This window comes from Xiphias gladius, chromosome 22 (genome assembly GCF_016859285.1).
Source record: "Xiphias gladius isolate SHS-SW01 ecotype Sanya breed wild chromosome 22, ASM1685928v1, whole genome shotgun sequence".
NCBI lineage: Eukaryota > Metazoa > Chordata > Actinopteri > Istiophoriformes > Xiphiidae > Xiphias > Xiphias gladius.
The window spans coordinates 1145079-1173022 of NC_053421.1; the positions used below are offsets into that span (position 1 = coordinate 1145079).

General features: G+C 38.4%; 1 protein-coding gene across 3 annotated transcripts; it reads right to left on the reverse strand.

The window, feature by feature from the left end:
* On the reverse strand, window positions 1–27626 carry sacm1lb (SAC1 like phosphatidylinositide phosphatase b). 3 transcript variants are annotated; one of them, XM_040118927.1, is made up of 20 exons: window positions 27386–27626; window positions 24453–24550; window positions 21875–21949; window positions 21601–21728; window positions 20166–20315; window positions 19805–19864; window positions 17132–17165; window positions 16528–16629; window positions 15907–15992; window positions 15521–15607; window positions 15347–15415; window positions 14810–14889; window positions 14583–14681; window positions 13126–13264; window positions 10192–10261; window positions 9964–10036; window positions 9362–9455; window positions 5110–5202; window positions 4966–5023; window positions 1–4785 (listed from the first exon to the last, which is right to left on the reverse strand). In XM_040118927.1, the coding sequence occupies exons 2-20, from the start codon at window positions 24463–24465 to the stop codon at window positions 4649–4651; spliced, it is 1647 nt and encodes a 548-aa protein (XP_039974861.1). In that variant the 5' UTR covers window positions 24466–24550; window positions 27386–27626; the 3' UTR covers window positions 1–4648. The 3 variants fall into 3 exon arrangements, with proteins under 3 accessions (XP_039974861.1, XP_039974859.1, XP_039974860.1); XM_040118925.1 differs by lacking the exon at window positions 27386–27626 and adding an exon at window positions 25125–25231; XM_040118926.1 differs by lacking the exon at window positions 27386–27626 and adding an exon at window positions 24800–24927.
* Between the last annotated feature and the right edge of the window lie 318 nt (window positions 27627–27944).

Consider the following 27944-nt stretch of genomic DNA (forward strand, 5'->3'; position numbering starts at 1 on the left):
TCTCCACCTGTGAGCTGACACTTTTTCACACCATGTTGACAACAAAGCTGAAAGAAAGACTAGGACACTACAATAATCATCTGCCCTGTTTATTACTGCACCACTACAACTGCTGTCAAAGAAAGCATGTCATTGGCAGTCTGGAGTTTTTAGTGACAAAAACATCAGGCAACATAAAAAACACTCCTGTAATTAGGTAATAGCTTTTTAGATTTTCAGTTTGGCAGAGGTATATACTGACAATGAAGAGCAGCTTAAAGGGGCAGCAAAAAATGATTATGTAAAGTAATGACAAATGCCCCCTCATTAAACAGTATCGTAAAGCAGCAGTCTGGCATGGTGGGTTAAGGATGAGTGAGTAAAGGCATGAAAGAATAGAAGAGGAAGAGTTGGAATGAAAGAGCATATACTGAAAATACATACAGTCTGTTTCTCCTGCATCAATCTTAGCAGGTTCAGTGGGGCCTCAGTAGAATCCAACTGATGCTGCTTTCCACACAATGTACCATGTGAAAGTCTAAATATTTTCACATCAAAATAATGTGGTCTCAACAGAAACTGAACATTACATTGTTCATGATATTGTGTTCATCCCCTGAACTCATCCTGGCATTTGTGCTATAAAAGATAGGTCATATGAGGCTACATACTGTACATGTCCCTCATTTCCACTGGTTAGCAACAACTCTTGACCACTGTTCCTTTTGGCTGTTTTTGTTGGCACATTCCATTATTGGGTTTTTTGTTTTTTTTAATTTTATTTGAAACTGTTAGGCTGACGTTCCTACAGTTTCGGATCATACAACTGGTCTCTTTAGAGCTCTCGTGCTTGAAAACTCACATATTTAAGTGCTGAATTCCAGATCACTTTGTAGCTGACATATGCTGTCAATCATGGCAAAGGCCACGGTCTCATCACTGCTTTAAATTAATAGAGCAAGAAAACTATCTAACTTCTCCTACATATAACATATACTGTACATAGCATGTTACATACACAGTAGAGTGTACATTAGGTTTACATTTAATAAGGGTATACAAATGTGTAAAAACAAGTTATATTTTATATTTGTTACCTGTGGCTCTATTATTAGTGGAATAGTCCACTCGGATCCATGTGGGTTTGAAAAACAAACGACTCAGCATTGTTTTTTTTAATGACTGCTCATAACACTGTCATTATAGTACAAGTCTGGTGATAGTCTATATATTTTATTGTCAACAAATCCCATGAGCAGACACAAACCAACAGTGCATGTATCCCTCTCACAAGTACAGTGTGTGTATCGAAGCCTGATATATCTGATTCCTCTGTGCCATAGAGCTCCAATGTTGACCAAACTATCAAAACACAATCAGTGAGTCACACTGTTGCACTGGGTGACATGTTGCTTCATCACCATGAATGCACACACTGTAATTTATTTTGATTCAATCTCACAATACTGTACTGCTGCCCTAAATACTCCAGAGTACAAAATGTGGGTTAATCCACCACTGAACAACAAATGTACTACTTCCTCCTGTTTGTTCAATAAAAACTGCAGTGATCAGATGTTTTACGGAATTACTGAGCCTTTTTCAAAATGAAACTATATATTTGTGAGGTGTTTTTTAAGATTTACATCCTCAGTAGGAACCAGTGAAGTTGGAGCTGAGCGCCACAGACAGAGAAGGGAAGTCAGGAAGTGTTGAAAGATGCACTAACACATTGTTGTTTATAAACTTTTCATGGTATTTGTTGCCAAAAACAAAATTATTAACACCAGGTTTAGCCTTTAAGTTCTTGAACAGTCAAAATCTTTTCCCATAAGCTGTATAGATTATTTTGCTATAGCTGCCAACTTCCTGTTTCAGAGTTTATTAACCTCGGGGGCATTATGCATTATGCCTGGTATGCCAAGAAAGCTGCAGGAGATATCTAGGACTGACATGTTGCAAACTGGCACATGTTCAACTAAAATGTCTAACATTATTCCTTCCATGATCCGGTAAATACAGTTCACATCACAATCACATGACAACTTGACAGCTGTCTAATTGCAGGGATATGACAATTTTGGGACCTAAACATGGAGCAACAGGCTAGAAAAGATTTAGAAACTGCTCAGTGTTAACTACCTACAGTAGCTGAGGTTAGCCGTTATAAAGGGAACAGTTTTTTTTTAATGTTGTACTAAATCAATTCTCGTAGCGAAGCAAGGCTGAAATTGTTTCAAACATTCATACAAGCCCAGTGCTTGTGAAATCCGATGATACTGAATGGAATGCAAAGTAATATACTCATCAAGTTTGGTCCTGTTAGACACAGATATGACTGTACTGGTCAAGAACTGATCCTGTCATTAGTGTTCTGATACCTCATCATTCAGACTGTCTGCATGAGGCGACTTTTCTCATCTGAATCCTTCTAAAATCTTTCTGAAAAGGGTGGAAGACTACAACATAGACACACAATGATCTTATACAAGAAGGATTTCTCAGATTTCTCTGCAACAGAATGGCATTGAAATCATGATCTACATTTCTGAAACTTGACTGACGACTTCTCAAAAAAAAAAAAAAAACAATAAATCAACTTGTCAGATATAGTTTAGATTTTGTTCATTGTTTTCTCCAGGAACAACACAACCAATCAAAAATACTGAAGAAATGTCCTTTAAACAACTGGATACTTAATTTTCATGAATATATTATTAATTAAGGTAATTAAGCTATATGGCATTTTCAAAAACCTAATCAACATTTCTCTACAGCATGGAATGGAGAGTCTCCAACAAGCTAAATATACTTTTTTTTAGGGTTTTACCATAAACCACAATACATAGAAATAAAAACCTTTAAGTAATTACCAAATATAATGGATTCAGGTTAAAGACAATAGTTCGATTTCAGTCAGCCACTCCTTTCAGAGCCAGACTACATTTCCCAAACTCACCAACTATTAAAACCACCAAGGAGCCTTATAACACCAGATGGCAATGGAGAAAATAAGGCGCAACTCTGTCCCAACCCATGTGTTGCCTGCGAAAGTAAGGTGTAATTTTCAGAGGTCTGAAGTGGGCTGAACCTGTACCTCCTCAAAAAATGACATGGTCTAGGCCTTAAGTCAGATTTGTGTCTCTCCATGTAGGTCTTGCAGTCTTATAGTCAATCCAGAATACATTCACCTGGAATACACTGGGCCTCATGCGAAAACATTTTCATAAAAGGTTACTTATTCTACTCCATTTGTGGCAAAGTTTCACTCACAAAAATGTTATCAAAGAGTAAAAAGAAGAATTTCACACTGCGCAGCTTCAGCAGAAAAAAAGATAAGTCTGTCAGTATCAGTAGTTGTACTAGAGGACCTGTAACAATTAGAAAATATTAATAAAGCTACCCACGACGTGTCATCAAAGCAGAGCTATACTGTGACAGAGAGGAGAGAATATTAGAGCCTAAGGTTTTGGATGCCACAGAGTACTGGACAGAGACCTGCATGAAGACCCTGGAACACTTTCTGTAATGTAGAAGTTGCTATGATGAAATGTGCCAGTAAAAATTAAAAAAATTTTTAAATCTTCTCTCAGTAATTTGGCAGCTGTGATGATGACGATGATGATCTGGTGATCAGAATATTCCTTTTGCATCAAGTCTGTTTTATTTATATATTTTGAGTTCAGTTCAGTATAATGTAAAACTCATTCAAATTTAAGGCTTTATGATTTCCAGTCAAAAGTGGTCAAATGTGAGTCAAACTATCTGACTGGTTTGACAGACCTAGACCACTCATGAATTTGGTTCATACCTCAGAAAATTCTGAACATATGCCACGAGTTCTCTTAAATCTCACACAGAAAGAATCTGTTCATATGAGTGGTTCTTGCATGAGGCCCATTGATAAAAAAAAACATAAATCTACCTTTACAAAGACAAAAGTCAATCATGTATTTGGGTGATCCTCATCAAGCTGATGATACTCTGAAATTACATGACTTCTCCTTCCCAAATCCAACCAAAACTCCATCCAACCAAGCAGTCATTTTGATCAGCTTGTCCACTGGCTGTGTAATTAAAATTTTGGCAAAAGACAGCTGGATTTCTTGGAGCCTTTGGAACAGGGCAGCCTTATTGACCCCATTACTGGTCTTGAAATGCATACTTCAAAACAGGCAGCAGTTAACCTGGAACAGAGTTACTGTACATGGATAAACATATTGGCAATAGCAAAAAGAAAAAGACAAAATGGAAATTAACAGCACATACAGTAAATCATTTGCAGCAGTGCTGTGACATTACAGCAGCTGTTCTGAATCTGATCCCAATTCAGTTAGAAAAATGGGAAATTTTATGTAGGTCCCACTGCATTGCTCTGAAATCTGGAACAATGACATCCAGTCAGAACAAACTCAAGTAAAATCTGTGGACAGACAGTCCCGTCCACATGATAATCGCTGCAGTGTGGACAGCAGCAGGCCTGTGCACTTCCAGTCTCTGTCTTTCCACTTTTGTTGTACACGAGGCCGGCCCTGCTGCCCACCACCCTCCTCCACTTCCCCCTCTGTTAGTAAAGGCTCCAGGGCTTCTGATGCTTGGGGTAAAGTGATGAGCTAGTGGATGAGGCGGTGAGCTCGCCAGGGCCTAGCTGCTTTCCACACACACACATTCAGTCCAGCTTCTCCTTCTGAACCAGCTTGGGAGCATCTACAAAGTCACGTCCATTAAAGAGGATGAGGCCGCCTGTCACCACGCTGGCTGTTCCCCAGAACAAAACATAGGCCAAAGTCTCAGTCCACGTGTCACCTGAGGGGGGACAACAGGTTATAACAAGTCAGTAAAGGAATTTAAAACACATTTTTCATTCTCTGTCAAAATATTGGGGAAACTTTCCAAAATAATAAGTGCCTCATACAAATTATTTTAAGATAATGTTGTGGGTATGATTATGTCTGTTAATTGGAGTTTAATTGCAGTACGTCTTACCAGCCATTAGCAGGCAGATGATACACATAGAGAATGCTACCACCATGATGATAGGCAACTATATAAAGAAAAGAAGACCAGAGTTACATTAAACACGTCAGAAAAAGAAAAATAGATCAATCTATCATCCCGAGCCTCTCTTACCGTTAGAAACTTCCAGTCTTTGGTGTCACGCAGTGGGGTGGGCCAATCAGCTTCCTCTGCAGCATAGTTTCCCAGGAATAGATCAATGGAGTCCTGCATTAAAACAGACCAACTGTTTCAACAGTAACTCCTCTTTTCATTTGTTTTTTTTTCTAAATACCTTGCTTTAACTACTCAGTTGCCCTGTAATTATGAATACTTCTGCTTATTAAGTTAGAGTGGACAGGTCCCGACAAACTATTGTATCAGGTTCAGGCTGTTTTGTTCCGTAGAGCTTCAAATTTAGTTTTGGTTTTTTTCAAATGTAATTCATTCTTTGATAGATTTTACATCTCAGATTTTGTCTTTATATTGTGTCAGATCTCAAGAAACATGGTCATCATAGCTCTTGGACAATTCCACGAAGTGGTTTATTGTAACCAAATATAACCAACAGGTTTACATTTCAACTTATTCCGGTGTTCAAGGACTTCAGAAAGTCACCCAGGCCACACTCTGTGAATTAAGGTTCTCTTTTCATGCAGAATGTCTTGAGCTATTACAGTCTTGTTGTAGTTTAAGTTATGGTTACATTTTACTAATGTCAGTGTTGAGATCGGGATGCAGTATCACTGATATACATACAGTATTATTAGGGAATTAATAGAAAAGTGAATAAACCTGACAATTCCAGTGTAATTGTGCAGTGCACTGACTAACTGCATATGTGCACAACTACAGTAAGTATGGCTGGTCAAAGTTGAATGGGGAAGTAGCTCTGTAAGGTTGCTGCAGAAATGACAAGTACAACAGACAATCTGAGTATGGACTTAAAATATACACACTCTGATGGGGCTTTTGGGCCATGTAGCCCTTGTTAAATTTCCTCAAACATTTTTAATAAATACTTACATTGTGGTTTAGTTAATATGGTGGACTCATTTGTAGTTTGGTTACTACATGGACTATGTCGAAATAGTAAAGTCACTGCAGCAGCAGCCCAATCATTTTAGTCGAGAGGTGGTAGGTTGTGGACCCAAGATGGCGGTTTAGAGGTTGGATACAGTGAAACCAGCTCTTGTCCAAAAAAAATTTCAGACTTTGAAACGAGGGACTATGTATAAAAATGGCTGTGATTTCTAAATGGTTAATGAAATATTTTTGTTAAACCCCTTGAATTAAAGCTGAAAGTCTACACTTCACCACAATGGATTTGAAACAAAGCCATCAAGATGTGATTGGTGTAGAGGCAAAATTCCGAAAATTGTGTCACTGTCCAAATACTTGTGTACCTAACTGTATATCTTAGGCTCTCTACATGAAAAGGAAGGCCTTTGTGCCACTGAAGAAGAAGCTGTATGACAACAACTATTCCTACTGGCTACTCCATCCTACAAACTTGGTCCTGGAAATCCCGGAGGGAAGACAAACCTTTTCCTCCCTGGTGTTGGAAGAGCACTACTGGGAGAGGGTGGGTAGTAGACAGGGCATTTACTTAACTCACTAATATCCATTTTTTTTTGGTAACCTAATTTTTGCTTCCTTTCATTCCCCCTTCTCATTCAAGTTAATACGTCAACCCAACAAGATACGGCAAACCCATGTTTTCAGTTACTACAGTATAACTTTTGCTGCTGTGATCTACTAACTGTAGTTATATCAACCACATGTGTGTAACCATAACACAAGTTTCTGAGTTTCTGGAACACTGATGTACTTAACCAGCTGGCCAAGCGCCATAAAGTTCCCTACTTATAAAGAATGCATAAAATTTGTTTTTTTTTGTATTCCCATTTTACCTATAAAGAGCATTGCAAACTGGGGAAATAATGGCAAGGTAAAATATTCTACTTCCCATTTACCTCCCATGCAAGGGGGTGACTATTTTGACAAGGAAAGGGATTCCCTTCCAAGCAGAATAAGTTGAGAAAGATAGATAGAGGGGGCAGATATGTTATCGTCCGGGGGCACATTGGCAGCCAATTGGTCATTATGCCTAATATGTATTGACCAAACCAAGATGACCCTAACTTCTATGTGAACCTCTTAAAGTCTCATCCACACAATCGGTGGCAATTTTAACCTGATACTAGACCGCATTATGGATAGATCTTATTCCACCCCTAAACATTTAACTTCAGTTGCTAAGGTCCTCAAAAAAGAAGTTCCAGACCTAAATTTAATTGATGTATTGCGGAAGGGACATAAGTCTCAACGTGAATGTACCCTAGCTTCTACTCGCATGTGCACAACTGCATTACTCTAGGATTGACAAACAAACAAAAATTCTGCTTCTCCATATATTGTTTGGGAGTCCCTCAGAGTTCTATAAGAGGTATCATTATTAGTAACTCTTCCTAGAAAAAAAACAATATCAATCCAAAATAGAACGGACATTAAAGCTCTTGAAAAGTAAAATTCTCTGTCACAGTCACAGTCAGGCAATTTTAGTTCAGCTGACTGCGAAAAAGGCAGATTACTGTTTCTACATGAGGGATGGAGAATGCACATGGGTTTGAATGATCGAATATCTATTTTTGCACATTATGTTCATAAGATGGCAAACCAACACAACAACAGACATAACTACTTGGTTGCATATTTTCGAGAAGTGCTCTCAGGTTGCTAATGCTGGAACTGTAGGATAACTGTAGCTTAAATAGCTTGTATGTAATTTTATCTTGAGGTTCCACAATTTTGCCCTCTACTGGACAAAATCCATAGTATTTCCATACAGGGCAAATCACTCTCTGTGGCCAAGTTGGGTTGTGAACTCTCGGCTACCATTACTAAACAGTTGTTGAATTATTAACTTGTTTCAGCTTGACCATTGATTCAATCAATGAAAGTGATGTTGTGACTCCTGTCCGTCATGCAGTGCATTCAGTGTAGCGGCCCAGGCCCATACAGTATTCACAAGGCAGACAGCTGCAGTAGTGCTGCTTTTTTTTTTTTTTTTCCCACAATCGAGTATTAATTTTCAAAACAGAATATGTTTTTTTCTTACAATTTGATAATATAATCAAATTAAGAATATTCAATGAAAGCCCTAATGTCAGATAAGAAAGGGGGATGCCACTAGATGCATTCTTGACATTATAGCAGTGTGACAGGGGCGAGCTGGTCCGCAACCCATTGATCATCGGGAAAAACTCCAGGGCATGATGGTTTTTCTAATGATTATAGTATCATTCATTAGATGAGTTATTGTGTTTTCACTTTTGTTATTTGATAGTCAGATGCCTTTTAATATACCTGCTTGTCTATTTAATGTCGCAGAAGGTTGAATGTTGCCAACGTCTATTCTGCAGAACTCTAAACCTCTCAACTTTTACTAACTTTTGAAAGGGTCGTTTTGGTTGTAGTTAAGTTAATTATTAGTCAGAATTCGAAATTGATAACATATTTTGAGAGTGAAAAAGTGAATTGACTATCCTTTCCCTTATTAAGAGTGGTGTCCCAAGGTGGATTTAATGTAAATTAAATCCCATTACTTAGAAATAATTAATAAATGTATTGATAGCCAAAACTGATAAACCGTTGCAGCTATTAATCCCCTACACCAATCTAAACTCATCCATTTTTGCCCTCATGGTCCTGTTATCAAAGTATAATGTGATTTCCACTTATAAGGTTAATGTACAAAAGTGTGGCCATACCCCTAAATTCTCTAGCTGAAATGATTTTAAGGACCAATGTTCCCATTTGGCGGAACACTCAATTCATAACATATTTGGGTTTAAAGATTCCTAATCAACTAGACAAAAACTAAATCATGACTTTAGGCTTAAAAAGGTGGAGAAGGATATGGATAGAGTTGCCAATTTCTCTGATTGGGTTTGTGAACTATATTATGATGAACGTTTTACTTAAATTTCTTAACTCGTTTGAAACCCTCCCCATATACTGTATATACGTAAGAACTTCTTCAAGAAAGACAAAAGGATGATAATTACATTCATCTAAAGCATAAAGGTTCCTAGAATTAAAAACTCTTTACATTACCCCCCAGGGTGGAGGAATGAAGCTTTTCTTTGATGTATCTTTTATATTTAATTCCTGTGTTTTCTTTTGTAGACTGCCCTGTGTTTGAGATTATTTATTTAAAAAAATTTGTTAAAAAGGAGATAATAAATTTACTTCACCTTGCACTATGTTTAATCTGGATGAGACGCTCCTAATACTTGTATATTCATTGTATTAATATGACTGTAAAATACAGATCCAAGACACACGTAATGTGTCACTCAAATCCATGAATGTTTGGACCCACCTGTCTAAAACCATCAGAGAAGTTGTTTTTGTAATATCGGATCATGGAGTTCCAGCCATCCATCAGCAGCCCCCACTGAGTTCTCTTCCCTGTCCTGAAAGATCAACATATGGGGTAAACACCATATATAGAAAATCTCCCTAAGGTCCAGAGGATTAATCTGAACCCTGATGACCCCTGACCTTTCCTCTAGCATTTCCATTTACGCTTGTAGACTTTAATATATCTAAATCATAACTAATTCACTTTACTGAGGACATTCATGCTCCCCATTGGACACTGGTCCAAGTGACTGGATACATCAGTCACTGGTGATGAGTCAGGCCAAAATTAAATTTGAAAATGGCTGACAAGATGGTAGTGTAAATGTCAGACAGAAAAGCAGATTCCAATGAAATCACGATTAGATTTTGGTATTTCTTTCGTTTTTCCTGATTGTGGAACCAGAGGCCAGGTCAGGATAACCAGAACATATTAGGATTCATCTTCTAGGGACCACGGACATCCAGACCTAATGTTCGTTCCCTAGAATCCTTATACTGTTTCCTTTGTCAATGGCAATAGCATGTGTTTAGCTGTATGATAGCTGCGTGAAAACTGACCTAGTGAAGTCTGTCTTCAAAGCACCAGTACCAGCATACTGCTTGGCACAGGCATCAGCATTGTCTGCCCAGGCTGCATGTGGACATACAGGGAAGGGGACAGAACACAAACCAGAAACAGAATTAGAAAAAACATCATATTAACATCTATGACCTTAAAAGTAGGCATGCCAGGTGATTAATTAAAAGGACAATACTGAGGCCAATGTTGTGTGAGGGAGAGCCCACCATTCTTGTACATCTTCTCAAAGTCTGCTTGCTTCTCAATTTGCTGGCCAACGTGCAGGACTCCCATTCTCTGCAGGCACAAACACGTTTGAGTTGAGAGGTATGTCCATAATTAAGTTTTTGACTAATTTGGCGAAAGGCTGTTAAGCTAAGAGCTACTCCTATATTTCATGGTATTTTAGTACAAAGCCTTCCTGTTTTCCCATCTTCTCCTGTTATAATTAGCTTTTAATGCAAAGGGAACACTTCCTCCCTGTACATCTGTTATCTTGATAAATTCAGTATAATATAGAACTAATTCTATCAGTACAAAAACAAAGTCATGTCGTAGTCACCACTCCTCTGCTCTGACTTTTTTCCCCCAATTGTTGCTACTTTGCTGTGTTTTCAATTGGAGTTATGCCACTTTAAATGAAACTCAACACTTACTGAAAAGATCACATCAAAAGCCTTCTGGTGGCTCAAGGGACACAATCCCTAACTTTCCTGGTAAGCTTTTTATGTGAAACATCTGCAGGAAAAGTGGAGTTCCATCAACAGTGGTTTAATACTGATCTAAAAACAGCAAAGTCTAGGCCACAAACTGAGAGCAGCTGAGCGGTGAGAATGACATGACTGTTCTAATGAAATTAGTGCTGTGGAAATGGACAGTATACTGAATTTATCCAATGAGCCATTAAAGTATAGGTAAATTCCACCCCTCTAAAAGTTTTTGTACCCACCTTTATGTGTTTGTGCTGTTCATGTGCCCAGCTATTAGTTGAGACTCAGCTGTAACATGATTAAAAGATTTGCTTCAAGAATTTATGGTAAATATTGCACTCCACTTGTTCATGGCTGGCTAAATCAATGCCATTGAGATGTAAGTTTTACCAAAATGTCTTTATTTTGTCAATGTGTGCCAGTGCTGATTAAAAAATGATTTTTTGTAGCCCTGGACAAATCTATCTCAGAATTTATTTGGAATAATAAACCTTCATACATTTTTAAGGCTTTTTTGCAGAATTGCACAATTAAGGGTAATAGTTTTAACTAACTTTGAATATTACTGTTTGGCAGCTAATATTCGTAGTATGTTATTTTGGGAAACTCTGCTTGATCAACAAAAACCATCCTGGTTGGACACTGAAGCCTCATTTTGTAAAATGTCTTCACTACCTGCTCTCCTGATATGCCCCATACCTGTGTAACTCCCTTCATATAAAAATAACCCAACACTTGAATATTCCCTTAGGATCTGGGTACAGTTTAGGAAAAAAATTGGACTTGTATCAATGCCCCTTTTAAGCACCAATAGATCAAAATCATTCTTTCCCACCATCACTGCAGGACTCTTAAAATCTGGAAGACAAAAGGTATTCAATCTTTTGGAGATCTATATATCAATTATACTTCTGCCTTATTCACCCAATTGAAATAGCAATATAATCTTACTTACAACCTGTTTTTGGCTGGACCGCAACAGCAGGGCCAGCCCTATAAATGCGAATGTCACTGAGTGACTGACCGACCGACTGGTTGACTGAGTGTTGACGTTACACCATTGGTCAACCGGCCAAGTGTGAAGTTTCCCCACTTGCTCTTTCAATATGAATTGGCGCGAACAGTTTCTATTACATCATCAGGGGCGTGTTTAAAGGCAGTGTTGCTATCTTAGCGCTTTTGTTGCTTCATTTACCAACATTTCAGATCCCTTCAGCATCAGTTTCTATTACGTCATCAGGGGCGTGTTTACAGGCAGTGTTGGCAATTATCACAATTGTCGCTTGATTTACTGACTTTTCTGACCTCTTTAGCAAGTTTTCTTCATAAAAAGCACCTAGCGACAAATCTAATGACTTTTTGGGCAAACCTTAGCTACATCCCATAGAAGAGAGCCGCCAGTATTGCCCCGTGAGCACAAGGTTGGGCCCTCCGCAGCCACACCTCCCTCTGGTCTCACTCAAATGACCGCACAGCAGCGGCATCGACATGAATGAGCTTCTAACTTTCTCCCCGAGTGATAATTTTACAAGAAAATATTGATGAAATCACAGCACAGCCATTGACTTAAACTTGTGTTTATATGGGGATCTTCTTAGATGATGTTGCAGTTCAAAAATTAGGATTTTAGCAGGGCAGAGCAGCAGCTTGGACTTCTGGTTAACGTTTAGTCTTGATGGGCCACGTTTCAGTCACTCTTTATCCTTGTTTCAACAAAAGAAACAGAGAAACATGTATATAGGGAATTAAGCTGCCTTAAATTACTGTGAATGTGAGCACAGACAGCAGGAGAGAAGCAAACACTCTTAAAGGAGTTTGAGATCCCTGTCAAACAATATCCACTGACAGCAATATTTGGAGTGGTTGCTAAAGAAGCTCATCTTCCAAATAAATAAATGCTATTGCCTTTGCCTCTCTGATTGTTAGATGAAGGATGAGGCACCACCCACCCGTACTCACTGCATTAGAGATCTAAGGCAGCTTTTGCAACTAGAGAAAGTTGGATCCACTTTGAGGGGATCTACTGACATATTTTATAAGACCTGGCAGCCATTCATCTCACACGTCAAGAACTGCAAACTGGATATAAAATTTTGAGGATGATTGTGCTGCTGAAAAGTGCCGCAAATTTGATAGCAATATATATGTCGAAAGTAGCTATGGTATAAGGTGTGTTGCTTGACTACCGCTTTTATTTTACTTCCCTTTTTTGATAATGTCCATTATGAAATAAAGCGTCCAAAAAAAATTATAAATATATATATTATAATAATAGTATAATCTTAATCATACAATGCCTTGCATTTTATACAACATGTCACCACTGGAATCCGTTGTAACCAACATGACTTCAAGTTTAGCCACTGCCACTGTTCTTCATAGAGAACAAAATACCATTGTTCAGTTGTTTTTATTATTGTGTCCACCTCCTGCATGATTATGGGGTCCTACCTGCAGCTGCGACTGCAACGACCGTCGGGCCAGCAGGCTCTGGATGACATTGGTACGGTCCAGACAATCCATGCAGTTGCTCCGAAAGGTCCCCTCCTGGTTCAACAGCACCTTCCCATCTGCATCCACCAGGAAATATCTGAATCCACATAGACAACATTAGTTCTGATGTCTAGTACATATATACAGTGCATTCAAAAAGTATTCAGACCTTCACATTTTTCCCTTTGTTATGTTGCAGCCTTATGATAAAATCATTTTTAATTCCATGTTCCCTCATCAATCTACACTCAATACCCCAATATGAAAAAGCAAAAACAGAATTTTAGAAACTTTTGCAAATTAATTAAAAAGGAAAAACTGAAATATCACATTGTCATAAGTATTCAGACCCTTTGTTATGATACTTGAAATTTTGCTCAGGTGCCTCCCATTTCTAAACCTCTATTGGAGTCCACCTGTGGTAAATCCAACTGATTGGACATGATTTGGAAAAGCACAAACTTGTCTATATAAGGTCTCACCGCCGACAATGCATATCAGAGCAAAGACCAAGCCATGAGGTTTCTGGAACTGGCTGCAGAGCTCAGAGACAGGATTGTGTCGAGGCACAGATCTGGGGAAGGCTACAAAATTATTTCTGCTACATTAAAAGGTTCCCAAGAGCACACTGGCCATAATTCTTCAGTGGAAGTAGTTTGGAACAACCAGGACACTTCCTAGAGCTGGAAGAAGGGCCTTGGTGATCAAGAACCTGATGGTCACTCTAGCAGAGCCCCAGAGATCCTGCGTGGAAATGGGAGAAACTTCCTGAAGAACTATCAACAGTGCAGCACTCCACTGATCTGGGCTTTTCGACAGAGTGGGCCGAGGGAAGTTTCGCTTCATTGAAAGACATATGAAAGCCTGCTTGAAGTTTGCAGAAAGGACTGTGAGAAACAAGATTCTCTGGCCTGATGAAACTAAGATTGAACTTTTGGGCCTCAGCTCTACACGTCATGTCTGGAGGAAACCAGGAACCGCTCATCATCTGCCCAATACCATCCCCATCCAACCTGACAGAGCTTGAGAAATTCTGCTGAGAAGAATGGCAGAATATCCCCAAATCCAGGTGTGCAAAGTTTGTCATGTCAAACCCAAGAAGACTCGAGACTGCAATCGCTACCAAAGGTGCGTCAACTATGTACTGAGTAAAGGGTCTGAATACTTATGCCAAGTATTGCCAGATTTTCCTTTTTAATCAATTTGCAAAAATTTCTAAAATTCTGTTTTCGCTTTGTCATTATGGAGTATTGAGTGTAGATTGAGGGGAAAAATTAATTTAAATGATTTTAGCATGAGGCTGCAAAATAAGAAAATGTGAAAAAAGTGAAGGAGTCCAAATGTTTTCTGAATGCACTGTATCTGCCTGGTGTACTTGTATATCAACTCACACACAATGAGAAAAGAACACTGACCCAAATTCATCCTGAATTTCAGCCACCATGTCCAATAAGATCTGCAGGCGGTGCCACCTCATCCGACTGCACTCCTTATGGAAGTCAAATGCTATGTACCTGCAGAAAAGCAAGTATTTACCAAAAATTCAACAATCTCAACCAAATCTGAGCTGGAATAAATCTGAAGCACGAAAAGAACCCAGCCACATACGAAGGGAAAAGGACGGAATTGGTGGTAATCTTACTTGATCATGCAATTACCCAAGCTGGTCACCATTTTTTCAAATGCCAGCTCCAATGGCTTTTCTGAGCCTTTTTGGTTGATCTGTGAAAAATAAAAGGATAGCAAGAACAAATAAGTGTGCTTATTTAAAAATAATGCAAACAACCATAAACTAGACACCATCTTATGATGAGATCACATCAGCCACAACGCCCGTAAACATGTTGCTATTCCGATCCATGAGTACTCAGTAGTTATTACTACATTACTCATAGGTCGGACCACGGCCGTCTTAAAACTCTCTCTCTCTCAATCACTCGCTCTCTCTCTCTCAATCACTCTCACACACAGTGAACACAAAACCAGCCCTGTTGTTGCAGCTGGTAATGAATATCTGTCATTGTCATGACATTATTACCTTTGACTGCTTTTTTCTAATCTGGCTCATATCATGGATTAAACAGTGTGAAATCTATATCTAGGTGGCACATTGATCATAAAATGAAAATACAGGTGACAGAATCAACAGATGTGATAATCATCATTTTTTTCAATTTACCAAGTTCAAAATGACTTGTCTTCCATAAAGAATAATCTGTGAGTCAAAGTGTCTCTGGAATCCATCCAACTAAAGAGATAAACAGAGAGAAGAGACCACTGCATGAGAAATGAAGAGAAATAAAATAACACACAAGGCCTCATTTTGTCTATTGTAAGTGTAAAGACAGCTTACATGGTTGACTGTTTTGCTGATCTGTGGTTTTGGCTTGTACTTGAGGTTGGGCCTTTGAGACCAATATAAGGGGATGGAGCCTCTTGTCTAGGAAGAAAAGGGGCAAAATGCATAAACATACCATCATCAAGCTTTCAAGCACTCACTCCTCCATTACAGCATATGCAAAACTATTCAAGCCACAATTTACAGTGGGTACGGTGTCATGATAAGAAAACAATAAGTTGAAATGACACCAGGATTGTAGAAATTTCAAGGTTGAGCGTTCTGGACTTACTGTTCCTCTGGTGAATTCTGACTTGAATGATCATTCAGTACTTCCTTATGGCCAGCCTGAATGGCAGACTTCACTACATCTCTCTTGTAGCATTATCGCTTTGACTCACCTGAAGAAATGAAGCCTTGGCACTGTTGTACTGCACTATCTGCTCTGTTTCTACATAGTTAGCAGCATGGCCTTCGGAATCAATGCCTACAGACAAAACCACAAAGAACTGTTTGAGAAGTAATACATCTAAAGGTTTCAAAGTCCCAGTAATGCAGAGACAATTATCTGGTCATTGACTTAATGTCCACTGGATGTGCCAGTGGGACAACTCACTGAGACAACCTTCAGACCAGATGTGCTGGAGCAAGTCACATGAAATTCACTTGAAATGTACAAAAATGCTTAAGTTTACTGACCATTGATATGAAACTAATATGTAATGATGCACTTAATTTGTTATGGTTTTAGTCTTTTCATATATAAAGCATAACAAATTTTTTCCTGTCACAAATGACCCACAAATGTGTTTTCAATACGCGTGTAAAACATAAAACTGCTGATAGAACATAACTAAAAAATACTGATATACAGTATGTCTGCTGAAAAGCAGACAGAAGACACTTCCCTTCAGAAATAGTTCCAGTGGACATTAGAACTGTGACGGATGTAGAGAAATCAGAATGTGACAAAGCTACATCCAGTGGAAATTAGTTGTCAGTGGCACGGACAGTAGTGTTACCTCGGACATAGTAGCGGACACCGGCTCTGAAACAGCTCCTCCTGGAGATAATACTCCACTCAAACATCTTTCCATTGATGCAGCTTGAATTCATGGTGATGACTAGTCAATAGATGTGTTAAGAAACCAACGGTACTAACATGGAATATTAAGGTGTCAGTGCTATACACATTTAAAAAAAAAAAACATTACATAAAGAAAAATATCTAATGCCTACTGAGTTTAAGTGGGATAGGTTTTTTCTCCCGTTCGATTAAATTAAGAAACCTTACTTAATACTATACTACCTTTTTAAGCTGTACTGTAGACTGATGTTTTTATACGTCTGAAGGGCACGTAATAGTTATCGACGTCAAGGACAAAAACACTCTTCTATCAACGAATTTGACTGTATAAAGCACATTGAACAGTTTTAAGTCGTAAATCTAAAAATAAAGTCATAAAAGCTATGATAAACTGGACAAACCTTATTTAATACTTCACTCCAATAACATGGTGAGATGGGACAAGTCTCACCCTCAATCATTAAAATGGTATTGTCTATTTTACATTTGATGAGGGTAGGAATAAACTCTGACAGTCAGACAACAAAAGGAAAGGATACAGCCATGGACAACAGGATACACAAACTTGTGTAACTGTAAAATTAGAGCAATGTTAAATGATTAAATGCTTTACTGTCATGTGGTTATTATCATTCTGTGTACAATTCTTCTGAAATAAAACCTAAAAGTAACCAGCTCTCTTTCACAGCATTCTTTCCTTTGTCTCACTATGGGATAGGCTGACTCCCATATTGATGGACAAGCTTATCTTTAAGAATAACAGCTTCCCCCCTCCACCAATTATTTCATGGACCATCCTTAGGACATTGTTAGCAAGGCAAAAGTAGCATGTATATGCAGGTTTTTTTTAATGTGAGTGAACCCTTTAAAAGGTAATTTACTCCTTTTCTATTGCCAGTAGACGAGTTCTCCCAGGCAAAATGGTGTAGACTACTACAACAGGAAGGGATGACATTCCATTATCCTACAGGCTGTGGTTGACCACAATTTCTGGTAAGCATGACTTTGAGAAAAAAAGCTCATTATTTTTGGCTGGACCGTTTAGTGGGGGCCAGCCCTACACAGCGGGACTGAGAGTGAGCTGCTAGCCGCTGTGCACACTGGTAAAGTGGATCCGTTGCTGTATTTGTACCTGCGAGTTGATGCTACTGTCAGCGTCATAGCCTCCATGTGAGACAACTTGGTCGGTAAATGTGTGTTTTTCAAACTTATTTCAGGGCTGCGCTCACTCTTTCCGAGAAGAAGAGAAGGCGAGACTCTTTTCTTCCCATCATTCTGGTACTACTTAATCTTGGTTTCATCAGTCCAAAGAATATTGTTCCAGAACTAGGTAGGTTTTTTGAGATGTTTTCTAGCAAAGTCTAATTTGGCCTTTCTGTTCTTGAGTGTTACCAGTGGTTTGCACCTTGTGTTAAAGCCTCTGTATTCACATTCATTAGGCCGTGTCTTGATTGTAGACTTTGACAGGGCCTACCTCCTCAAGAGTGTTCTTGACTGGGCTAGACGTTGTGAAGGGGTTTTTCTACACCAAGGAAAGAATTCTGCGATCATCCTCTTTAGTTGTCTTCCGTGGTCTTCTAGGCCTCTGGGTGTTGGTGAGCTCACCGGAGCATTCCTTCTTTTTAAGAAACTAAGAAATTGTTGATTTGGCCACCCATAAAGTTTCTGCCATCTGTGTGTTTTGTTTTTTCCAGCCTTATGATGTCTCTCTTCATTTGCATCGACACCTCTTTGGACTGCATATTAAGAGTTCCCATGATCAGCTACCGAATGCAAATTCAACACTTGGAATCAACTCCAGACCTTTTATCTGGTTAATTTGTCATGAATTAATGAGGGAACAGGCCACACCTGGCCATGAAAGTGATTGTCAGTCAATTGTCCAATTACTTTAGAGATTCTGGAAATGAGCGACTATGTATAAAAATGGCTGTAATTCCTAAGCAGTTGAAGAATAACTCTGGGATTTTTTAACCTGGGCCTTTTTTTCAAATGATTTGGGTGTGAATGATTGATAGGGACAAAAATCAATGCAATCGCTACTGAGCAAGAATAGTATACCTGGCAACCACTAAACAGCTGCTGCGATGTAATCAAAAATGCATTTGTCCTTGTTAAAGTACATCTACTAAAAGTACTTGTTTTTGCCACTGACAAGTTCAGATTGTTATTACAATGGTCTGACAAAATTATGCACAGGATCTCTACAGAAACAGACCTTTTTGTTAAAGAATAAGACCCTTTTTGTTTAACCAGAAACAGCTGTTAATATCACTGTGTTCGAAGCCACCAGACTCCGCTGTCATTTTACCTCGCAGATTACGGGAGTTGTTGGTCTACCGCTGCCTTGATCAGTTAGTTTTGTTTGTGTTATTGCGTGACTTTCAGTTTTTAAAAAAGAATTCAGATCCTTAGGTAGACCAGCAACTCCCGTGTTCTTATAGGTTAAGTTCCTGTTTTTGTCATTGGAGTCTGGTGGCTGTGAACAGAGCGATATAAAAGATGTTTCTGGTTAAACCACGATCTTACTCTTTTACAAAAAAGGTCTCTCTCTGTAGAATTCCTCTCCTATAGGAAGTTTATAAAAACAATTTGAACCTGTCACAAACAAAATCAAGTACTTTTAGTGGACATACTTTGACGTAGAAAAACACTCTGATGACATTGCAGCAGCTGTTTAGTAGTAGCCAGGTATACCATTCTTTCTCAGTAGTGAACCTACGGACAAGATTTTTGTCCCTATCAGTCATTTAAACCCAAATACATGGGAAAATAAGGCTAGGGTTAAAAAATCCTGAAATCCTGCAATATTTTTATTAAACCCCTTGAATTAAAGCTGATAGTCTACATTTCAGTCTTTAATCGCATTGTTTCAAATCCATTCTGCTGGTGAACAGAGACAAATTCAAAAAAAATTGTGTCATTGTCCAAATATTTATGTACCTAACTGTAACTGCAGCAAGTCCTGATGCTTCTAGTTTCTTTGGTATAGCCAAAGTAATGGGTATCATGAAGCCAGACTGTATTAGTACTACTGTAGCCTGTTTGCATACAAGCTACAGAAGTCAAGCATCCTTTCTATGGTGAAGGCAGCTGAACCTAAAGACAGATTCAGACCCTAATTTCATAATTCTCAGAAGTGTTACTGAGAATACATAGGGGAACATAAGTCAAGGCCAATGCTATGAAAGACAACATTCATTTTGTCTTACCTCTGGCTGGGCAATGAATTCCCTCAGCAGGTGGCAATTCCAGACAAAACGCTGATCTGCCTGGAACATGGAGAGTTAGCACATTAATACAAAGACAATACCTGGCAGACGTGTGTGGCCTACTCCAGGAGATGAGGCCATCTTTAAGGAACATACCCCCAAAAAATATTTATAAAAGAAATGTTTCTAAACTTTTAAATTAATTATTATTGGAATTATTGAGATAGAAGATGTTTTTAGTTATACATACATAACAACTAAAATAACTATTCAATTATTAATGTGAATATACCTGTGATTATATGTTTAACAATATTTCTGATTGGGCATTTATTTATAAGGTATATAAGGTATAGTTAACCCTCTCTAGAAGGCTCATCTCCTGAAATTCAGGGCTGGTGTTGGCCAGTCGCTGAAGAGTGTGGGTCAGGTCGTAGTCTGTTGCAAAGTAGAGGCCGTCTGTATGAAGCACATTGTTGATCATCGACAGGAAAGTCTTGTTGTCTTGCATCTGAAACAAGAGACAATTCCAGCACTAGAGGAGAGCGATACAAACACTGTCTGTAAAGGGGTGGTAGTGTGGAATGCAGCCAGTAGGAGAAACTACTGCCAGTTGATCGTACACCTATGTGACTTTAGCTACACCTTAGGTGCACCCAGTTTATCTCATTTCATTCTTCCTGCTACTTGGCCCTGGTCAGTGGTGGCCTGAATGGCAAACAAATAATGAAAGAAAAAAAAAAAAAAACTCCCACTCTCCTGTTTGTCCATAAGAAGGTGCTTTTATTATCTCTCCTTTCTCCTTTAACATGTATATTAGCTCACAGGGAGAATCCATGCATGTATTTTTTTTCCATAAGACAGTATTTTATTTTTTATTATATCATTACAGAAATTCACTCACTGTATATCACAAACTAATTAGCCTACAAACTAGAACATTCCAGCAACTCAAAGGTCCACTTACGTTTTTCCTTGGAGCTTTCAACTGCATCTCAGGGGGGAGGTGCAGTAGCAAAAAGCTAGCATGTGGACTTTAGAGCTAAGATTGTTTTGTCACACATTTGTTCCCCAAGTCGAGAATGCACTTTCATGCTCAGATTCTAGCTTCTGTAATTTCCAGCTCATGGTTTGTTGATGAAACAAACCGTGTCACCACTAAGATATTTGTAAATGTTATTCTGGCTTATTAAATAATAATTTCTGCAGTGCAAAAAGGACAAATTTAGATGCAACTACATTGCAAATGCTATGCTGCTGCTAAGGATGTCTTATTTCATGTTTACTAAACCTCAATTAATTCTGCAAAAATAAAGCTAGTATTTTATTCATGTGTCGGCTTTCTCGGTTATTACATTATGATATGATCGCATATTATTATCATTTTATAAAATGCTTTTATCCAAATGGATGATTTCAAGCAAATGGTAATGAAAACATCAAAACAGAGCAGTTAAAACCCACTGACAGTGACAGCTAAGCTTTGTAGCCTTCAATATTAACAATTTAGTTTATGGGTTTGCAATTTCGTAATAATATCCTGGAGTTATTCTAGAAAAAAAGATAATTTGGTACTAATAAAGAAAACAGAGACAACATTCTGAGACAGTTATTAGAGTTTAGTTGGTTGATTTGACTTTTTGTGCAGTTGTTAATTTCAGAGGAATTTTAGAGAATGACTCCTCCATTTAAACCCAAGTAATTTATTTGTTTGAGTTGGAAATTATATTCTTCATATATACATATGAGTACCAAGTAAATCAGGATACATACCATTAAAAAACATAAGATCCTACCTGATTGTCTGTCAGGTGTAGTATTGTCTTCTTATAGGAGATGATGTCAAAGTCCAGAGCCTTCCACACAGCATGGCTGAGCAAATCTCCCACCTTCTGCTTCTTTGTGATAACAACCAGGTACATGCCTAACACAAACAGGTGGTTGGAAATGAGAATGCACAACAGAGCACAACACACCGCTAGAAACTCCCACTTGTGCAATAGCCAATGGTTGCTATATTTTCCAAGGCTGGATAACACATAATCTTTCTGCACTAAATACTGAATTTACCTGCCACCAAACGTATAGTCCCCATGAGTCCACATATTGGCCTGGTCTCAGCTGATGCAGGGATGTCCCTCCTCACTGAAGACACAACAATGGTTATTGACAGTGTTTTAAGAAAACTACTAGCTGTACAATCATCTGCACTGGGGCTGCAACAAAGAATGATTTTGATAATTGATGATTCTCTGGATTATTTTATTGATTGACTGACTATCTACTCCCCTGACAAACTCTGACCAGAGTTATTAAGTTATCAGGGAATAAAGTGATGCCTTAAAACTGCCTTTTTAATACGAGTTACAAATCTTATAACACAGAAAAGATAGCAAAATCCTCATAATTTTGTAACTACAACCAGTACATGTTCTGCTACTACTTACTAAAGAATAACACAACTAACTGATTGAAACTGTGAAAATCACGTTTTGTGTCAACAAGTACTATGAAACTCTACACTTGTACAACAATATTAACTGGAGGTTATAGCAGCAGCCTTTCCCTGTCCTGGAGTTAAAAAGCAAGAGAGAAAGTGTGTGACTGTGTATATGCAAGAGTTGGACTACTGTGCAATGCTGGATTACCAACCAGGTAAGCCAGACAAAATGTCAAAGTTAGTCTAGTTTTAAGACCATAATTGTTTCAGCTGATTTTGTGCTTTTATGTTGAATATTTCTTACTCGGCTTGTGTTTAATCAAATTACCACAACGAATGGGGCAAATATCCCAGTACAGAAATACTCTACACACTACAGAGATGTATTACTTTTGAGCCTCTGAAAATGAAGGACAATATGTAAAAATGGCTGTAATTCCTAAACGGTTAATGCGATATTTCTGTTAAACCCCTTGAATTAAAGCTGAACGTCTACAATACAATAACATCTTGATGGCTTAGTTTCAAATCCATTGTGGTGGTGTACAGAGGCAATATTATGAAAATTGTGTCACTGTCCAAATACTTATGGACCCAAATGTATACAAGTACTCAGACTCCTTCACTTTTTGCACACTTTACGTTGTAGATTTAATTTTAACTGGATAAAATTGCAATTTTTGCCTATCAATCTATGCTCAATAACCCATAAAGACAAAGTGAAAAATGTTTTCAGAATGTTTTGCAAATTTATTAAAATTCTACAACTGAAATCTCTCATTTACGAAAAGCATTCAGACGCTTAATTGAGTACTTTATAGAAGCCCCTTTGCAAGCAAAAAGTTCGAGTCTTCTTTGGGAAGTCCCTACAAGCTTTGCACACCTGGATTTGGGCAGTTTCTCAACTCATTCTTCCTGACAGATCTTCTAAGGCTCCATCAGATTGGCGGGGAAACGTCTGTGAACCGCCATCTTCAGTTCTCTCCACAGATGTTCTATGAGGGTTAAGGATGGGCTTTCGCTGAGCCACTCAAGATCAGTCAGAGAATTGTCCCGAGGCCACTCAAGAATTGTCTTGGCTGTATGCTTCGGGTTATTGTTGTTCTGAAAGGTGAACCGTCACCCAAGTCATGTGCACTCTAGGGCAGGTATTCTTCAAAGGCCTCTCTGTATTTGGCTGCATTCATCCTTCCCTCAATTCTGACCAGTCTCCCTTTCCCTGCCACTTAGAAGCAACCCCATAGCATGATGCTGCCAGCACCATGCTTCACCATAGGTATATTAGCCAGGTAATGAGCAGTGCTGAGTGTTTACCAGACAGTGTTTGGAGTTCTGCCCAAAGAGTTCAGTTTTTTTCTCATCAGACGAAATAACCTTTTCCCTCATGCTCTCAGTCTTTAAATACTGTATGGCCAACTCCTAGAAGGCTGTCATATGCCTTTTACTCAAAGTGGCTTTCATCTAGCCACTCTACCATAAAAGCCTGATTCATGGAGTGCTGCTGGGATGGTCATCCTTCTAGCAGGTCCTCCCATCTCTGCAGAGAACTTCTGAAGCTCTGTTAGAGTGACTGTTGGGCTCTGGGTCACTTCCCTGACCTGGTTACTCAGTTTTTCTAGGAAGCATCCTGGTGGTTCCAGACTTCATCCATTTCACAAGCTTTGAGGCCACGATCGAGTGTTGGGAACACTCAAAGCTTTATAAATGTTTTTTTTTTACCTTTGCGCTGATCTGTGCCTCACCACAATTTTATCACAGAAGTATACAGAGAGTTCCTTGTATTTCATGGCTTGGTTTTTGTCCTGACATACAGTGTGAATTGTTTGGACCATATATACACAGGTGTGTACCTTTCTAAACTCTGTCCAATCAATTCAATTTGCCACAGGTGGACTCCAATCAAGTTCTAGACACATCTCAAGGATAATTAAAGCAAACAGGATGCAGCTAACTACCATTTTGAGTGTCACAGCAAATGGTCTGAATACATTTGTAAATAAGAGATTTCAGTTTTTTATTTTTCATAAATTTGCAAACATTTCTAAAGACATGTTTTCACTTTGTCATTATACATTATTGAGTGTAGATTGATGGGCAAAATTTTATCAATTTAAAATTAAAGCTACAACATAATAAAGTGTGCAAAAAGTGAAGGATCTTGAATACTTTCTGAAGCCCCTGTATGTGTTGGCGCTAACTTGTGCTTACCTGTAAGGGTCATCTCAGTTGACACCCTGTCAATAGCCAGGACATCCACGGAGCCATCATCACAAGCCTCTATGTAAAACTTTTCTGGTGTGGTGCGCCTGGTGTGACAGAGACCAGGGCTGATTCAATACCAACAACAACCAACATTACAACAGCAGCAGCAGCAGTCCACAGGTTGGTAGAAACCAAGCTGTTTGACTAATAACATCACTACCACAATATTGTGAACATGAGCGAGAGAAAGGTGGAGGAAGACAACACAGAGCACCGTTTGAGGGCTCACAGAAAATACCTATGAATTGTCTGAGCTAATCTAACAGTGTAACCAACTTGGAGCAGCTGCTTACAGTGTGAAGCACTGCGAAAAGCCTCCCGGAGCACAGTCTTCTAAAATTCACACAGGTGCACAGGAATCATATTAATGATTTCGTGCTGTCAAATCTAAGTTGATTAAAACGGACCATCTTTACAGAAAACTTTGTCTGGAATTGGATATAGCATTGATAGCAGTAACACGATGCCAGCCCTGAGCAGGGAGACTGTACACGATTAGCTGCTTTATCGTTAGCCATGTCAGTATGAATTCCTCACGGAGACTCCTCGCCTTTTCATTAATCAGAAACATAAAATCAAGCGCTGTGATGTATTCACAAATCGTTCCATAGAACTTACAAGTTGAAACTCTCATAGGCGCTCGCCATCTTTCCACCGGTTTGACCTCACTGACGTGTCAACTACAGACCCCCTACTTCCGTAATGAGCGGCGGGGCGATGTAGGGAGCCGCTAAGAAAACATTTTTTGGTAAGGAAATTTTACTTAAAGACATTGATTTGTTATTAATATTTAACAATCATAATTTCTCCAACAATGAACCATATACCATTACTTTGGTCATTATTTTAACCAAATTTTGCGTTCATAAAATTAAATTCCAAAAGAAATTACTATCCTATATTTTATTTAAACAAACAGATCTAAGCGCATATATTCAGACTTTATCAGATCTAAAGGCCTGTAATAAAAAAAAAAAAATATGCAAACTCTATAACATTATACCTAATTAACAAACCTCTTGTGTTTGTTCACATTCTGTATATTGTTTTTGTTATTTTTAATGTTATCTTTTTCTACTTTTTCTAGTCATGTTTGTTTTATGTCATGGAACTAAATAATGGAACGTTGTACTACATTCCCTGAAGACGTGTTATATTTCCAAATTGTATTGTTCAAAATATTTCTCAATAAATCTCCCTTGGGACGGGAAAAAAACAGCCGCTAGGAGACGCAGGATGGCGCTGTATGGCGAGTGGATTGCTCCAGTTTAAGGATTACCAGGAGAAGTAGAAGGAGCAGTCTACCCTTCCGTTGCTGCCACACCGGCGGCGGCTTATATGACAAATTCCTATAAAATATACGTCTGCTAAGTAAGTTTGAATTTGGTACGTCGCTGTAAAACCGTGTGAGAAACACGCCGTCTCCGTGTACGTCGCTGGGTTACGCTTGGGCAACAGTGCCATCAAGCGATGACATCGGAGAACAGCAAGATATATTGAATCGTTTCATCAACAAGAAAAAAAAAGAAACTTGGAAAAGAAACACAGGACAATAGATAAACACAATAACTGATAGGGAAGAGGTTAAAATAAATAAATATGCAATACGTATCACGATTCTGAATGGTTTCTATAGTTTTCAAAAAAAATACTGAAATTAAATTAGTCATTTCTTTATCACAAGGAAACCAAAAATATCTTTGAGGGACATGGAACAGTCTTGCACAATATTTACTATGAAAGTGAAAATATCGTATATAGCTGAATAAGGATTTCAAGATTAATTTACCCAGCATATTCTTGAGCTGTGTCAGACAGGTGTATTAAGAAAAAAAAACAAATTTATTATAATTTTATTTGGAATAATAACCTTAAACACTTGATTTGAAAAGGTGATATGGTTAAGTCAGTAGAAGAAAGGGGTATGGATTGATTTTGAGGTACTGAATGGCGACGTTGAATTAAGATGGTTGCACACTTTTATAAAATATGAATAATATTTCTGGTTTAGTTCATAGTCTAATCTTTTTCGAATGGTAGGAGGAATTGACTAATGGAATGTGAAAATACCTTGCCTTAAGAATATTTATTTTTATTATGTACTCGTACTATTTTTTTTTTTATTTATCTATGTATGTATTTTTATTTTTTTTTAATGTAGCCTTGTTCTTTTGAATCTGTTTATATTTTTTTGAGGAATGCAAAATCAATATTCCTACAACAAGTTGTATTAACTTGTTATAAATTGTTAAATCAAGTTTATAAAAAACGGCGACGTACTTATCAACGATGTATTAGATACGACATTGACCAAATTCTCTCTTCTCACGTTTATGGCTGAATGTGCACGTGCACCTTCCAAACTTGCGGACTGAGCCCTCGCGGACTTTTATCATACGTACAGTGAGGTCTTCACTGTGGTCACATCTAGTCTGTGAGGGTGCTGGATCGCGAGGGAATGAAAAATGCTCTGAGAAGGGGCATAAACACCTCATGTTTTTCCATGGAGATGAGCCGAAATTTGTGACCATGTAACTTCAAAGTGTCTTTCTGAACAGTTTTGAACGGCACTGACCCCGGGAACTTATGCATGATATGTGCAGGTGTGCTGCTTTACATATTAGCCAGGACAGATCGGGCCGGAATATGCAGTAAAATGCTCCCTTTATATGTTAAACGCTCAACTGAGGATCCTCATACCACAGGTGGACAAAAAGCAACTTTGGCCGTTTGGTTTTGATGATCATAAGAAATCTAGGTGATTCAGCCTATCCATGTGCTGTATGTGCAATATGAAGCCTTACTACATCAATGAAGTTATACAACAAAAATTAAAACAGAAACTGTCTTCAAAAAGAAATATGGTACATATTATTTACTTATTTAGTTCTTATATCCTCTCGTCCATCTCGCAATGGATTATGGGTACTTTTCTGAGCCAAGTCCGGTTAAGTCTTCACCCTGTGCGGACTCTCTGGAGGACTGCAGAGAGTTCGCTTGAGGCTCCTTTTGGACTTGATGAAGTGAAGATCTGGACAGCCTCAGCACTCACGGACTTACAGGGAACGCGCCCGTTACGTCCGCGAGTCTCCATGTACGGTGGTGTCTGATCAGAGTCCACTTGGGGTGCAGACTTCACCAGACGTCGCTGATTTACTTACCCACAATTCTTTGCAGTACAGACATGACGTTGTAGTTTTTCCAATTGCCGACTAAAAAAATTAAAAGAACTTATTATAAATGTGTAAAACATTTAATTTATTAAAACGCCACTTGAATGGTGTAAGCAAGAAATAATATCCAACCACATCATGGTAAAGAAAAATATGTAGAACTATAAGTGATGTTAGCCTATAAAAGACATGCATTGTAATGACAATTATATAGGGTAAGAAAAATGGCCGAAAGGCAACAAAAAAGTAATATCCAATATATTTA

What these genes read in the sequence shown, in the direction of transcription:
- sacm1lb (XM_040118925.1), bottom strand. Translation starts at nt 25,153, where the DNA reads ATGGCGAGCGCCTATGAGAGTTTCAACTT. An exon ending in TACACCTGACAGACAATCAG is followed by an intron (nt 20,316 to 21,600) that starts GTAGGATCTTAT and finishes CTCTTGTTTCAG; the next exon opens with ATGCAAGACAACAAGACTTT. An exon ending in CGTTGCAGTCGCAGCTGCAG is followed by an intron (nt 10,262 to 13,125) that starts GTAGGACCCCAT and finishes TTGTGCCTGCAG; the next exon opens with AGAATGGGAGTCCTGCACGT.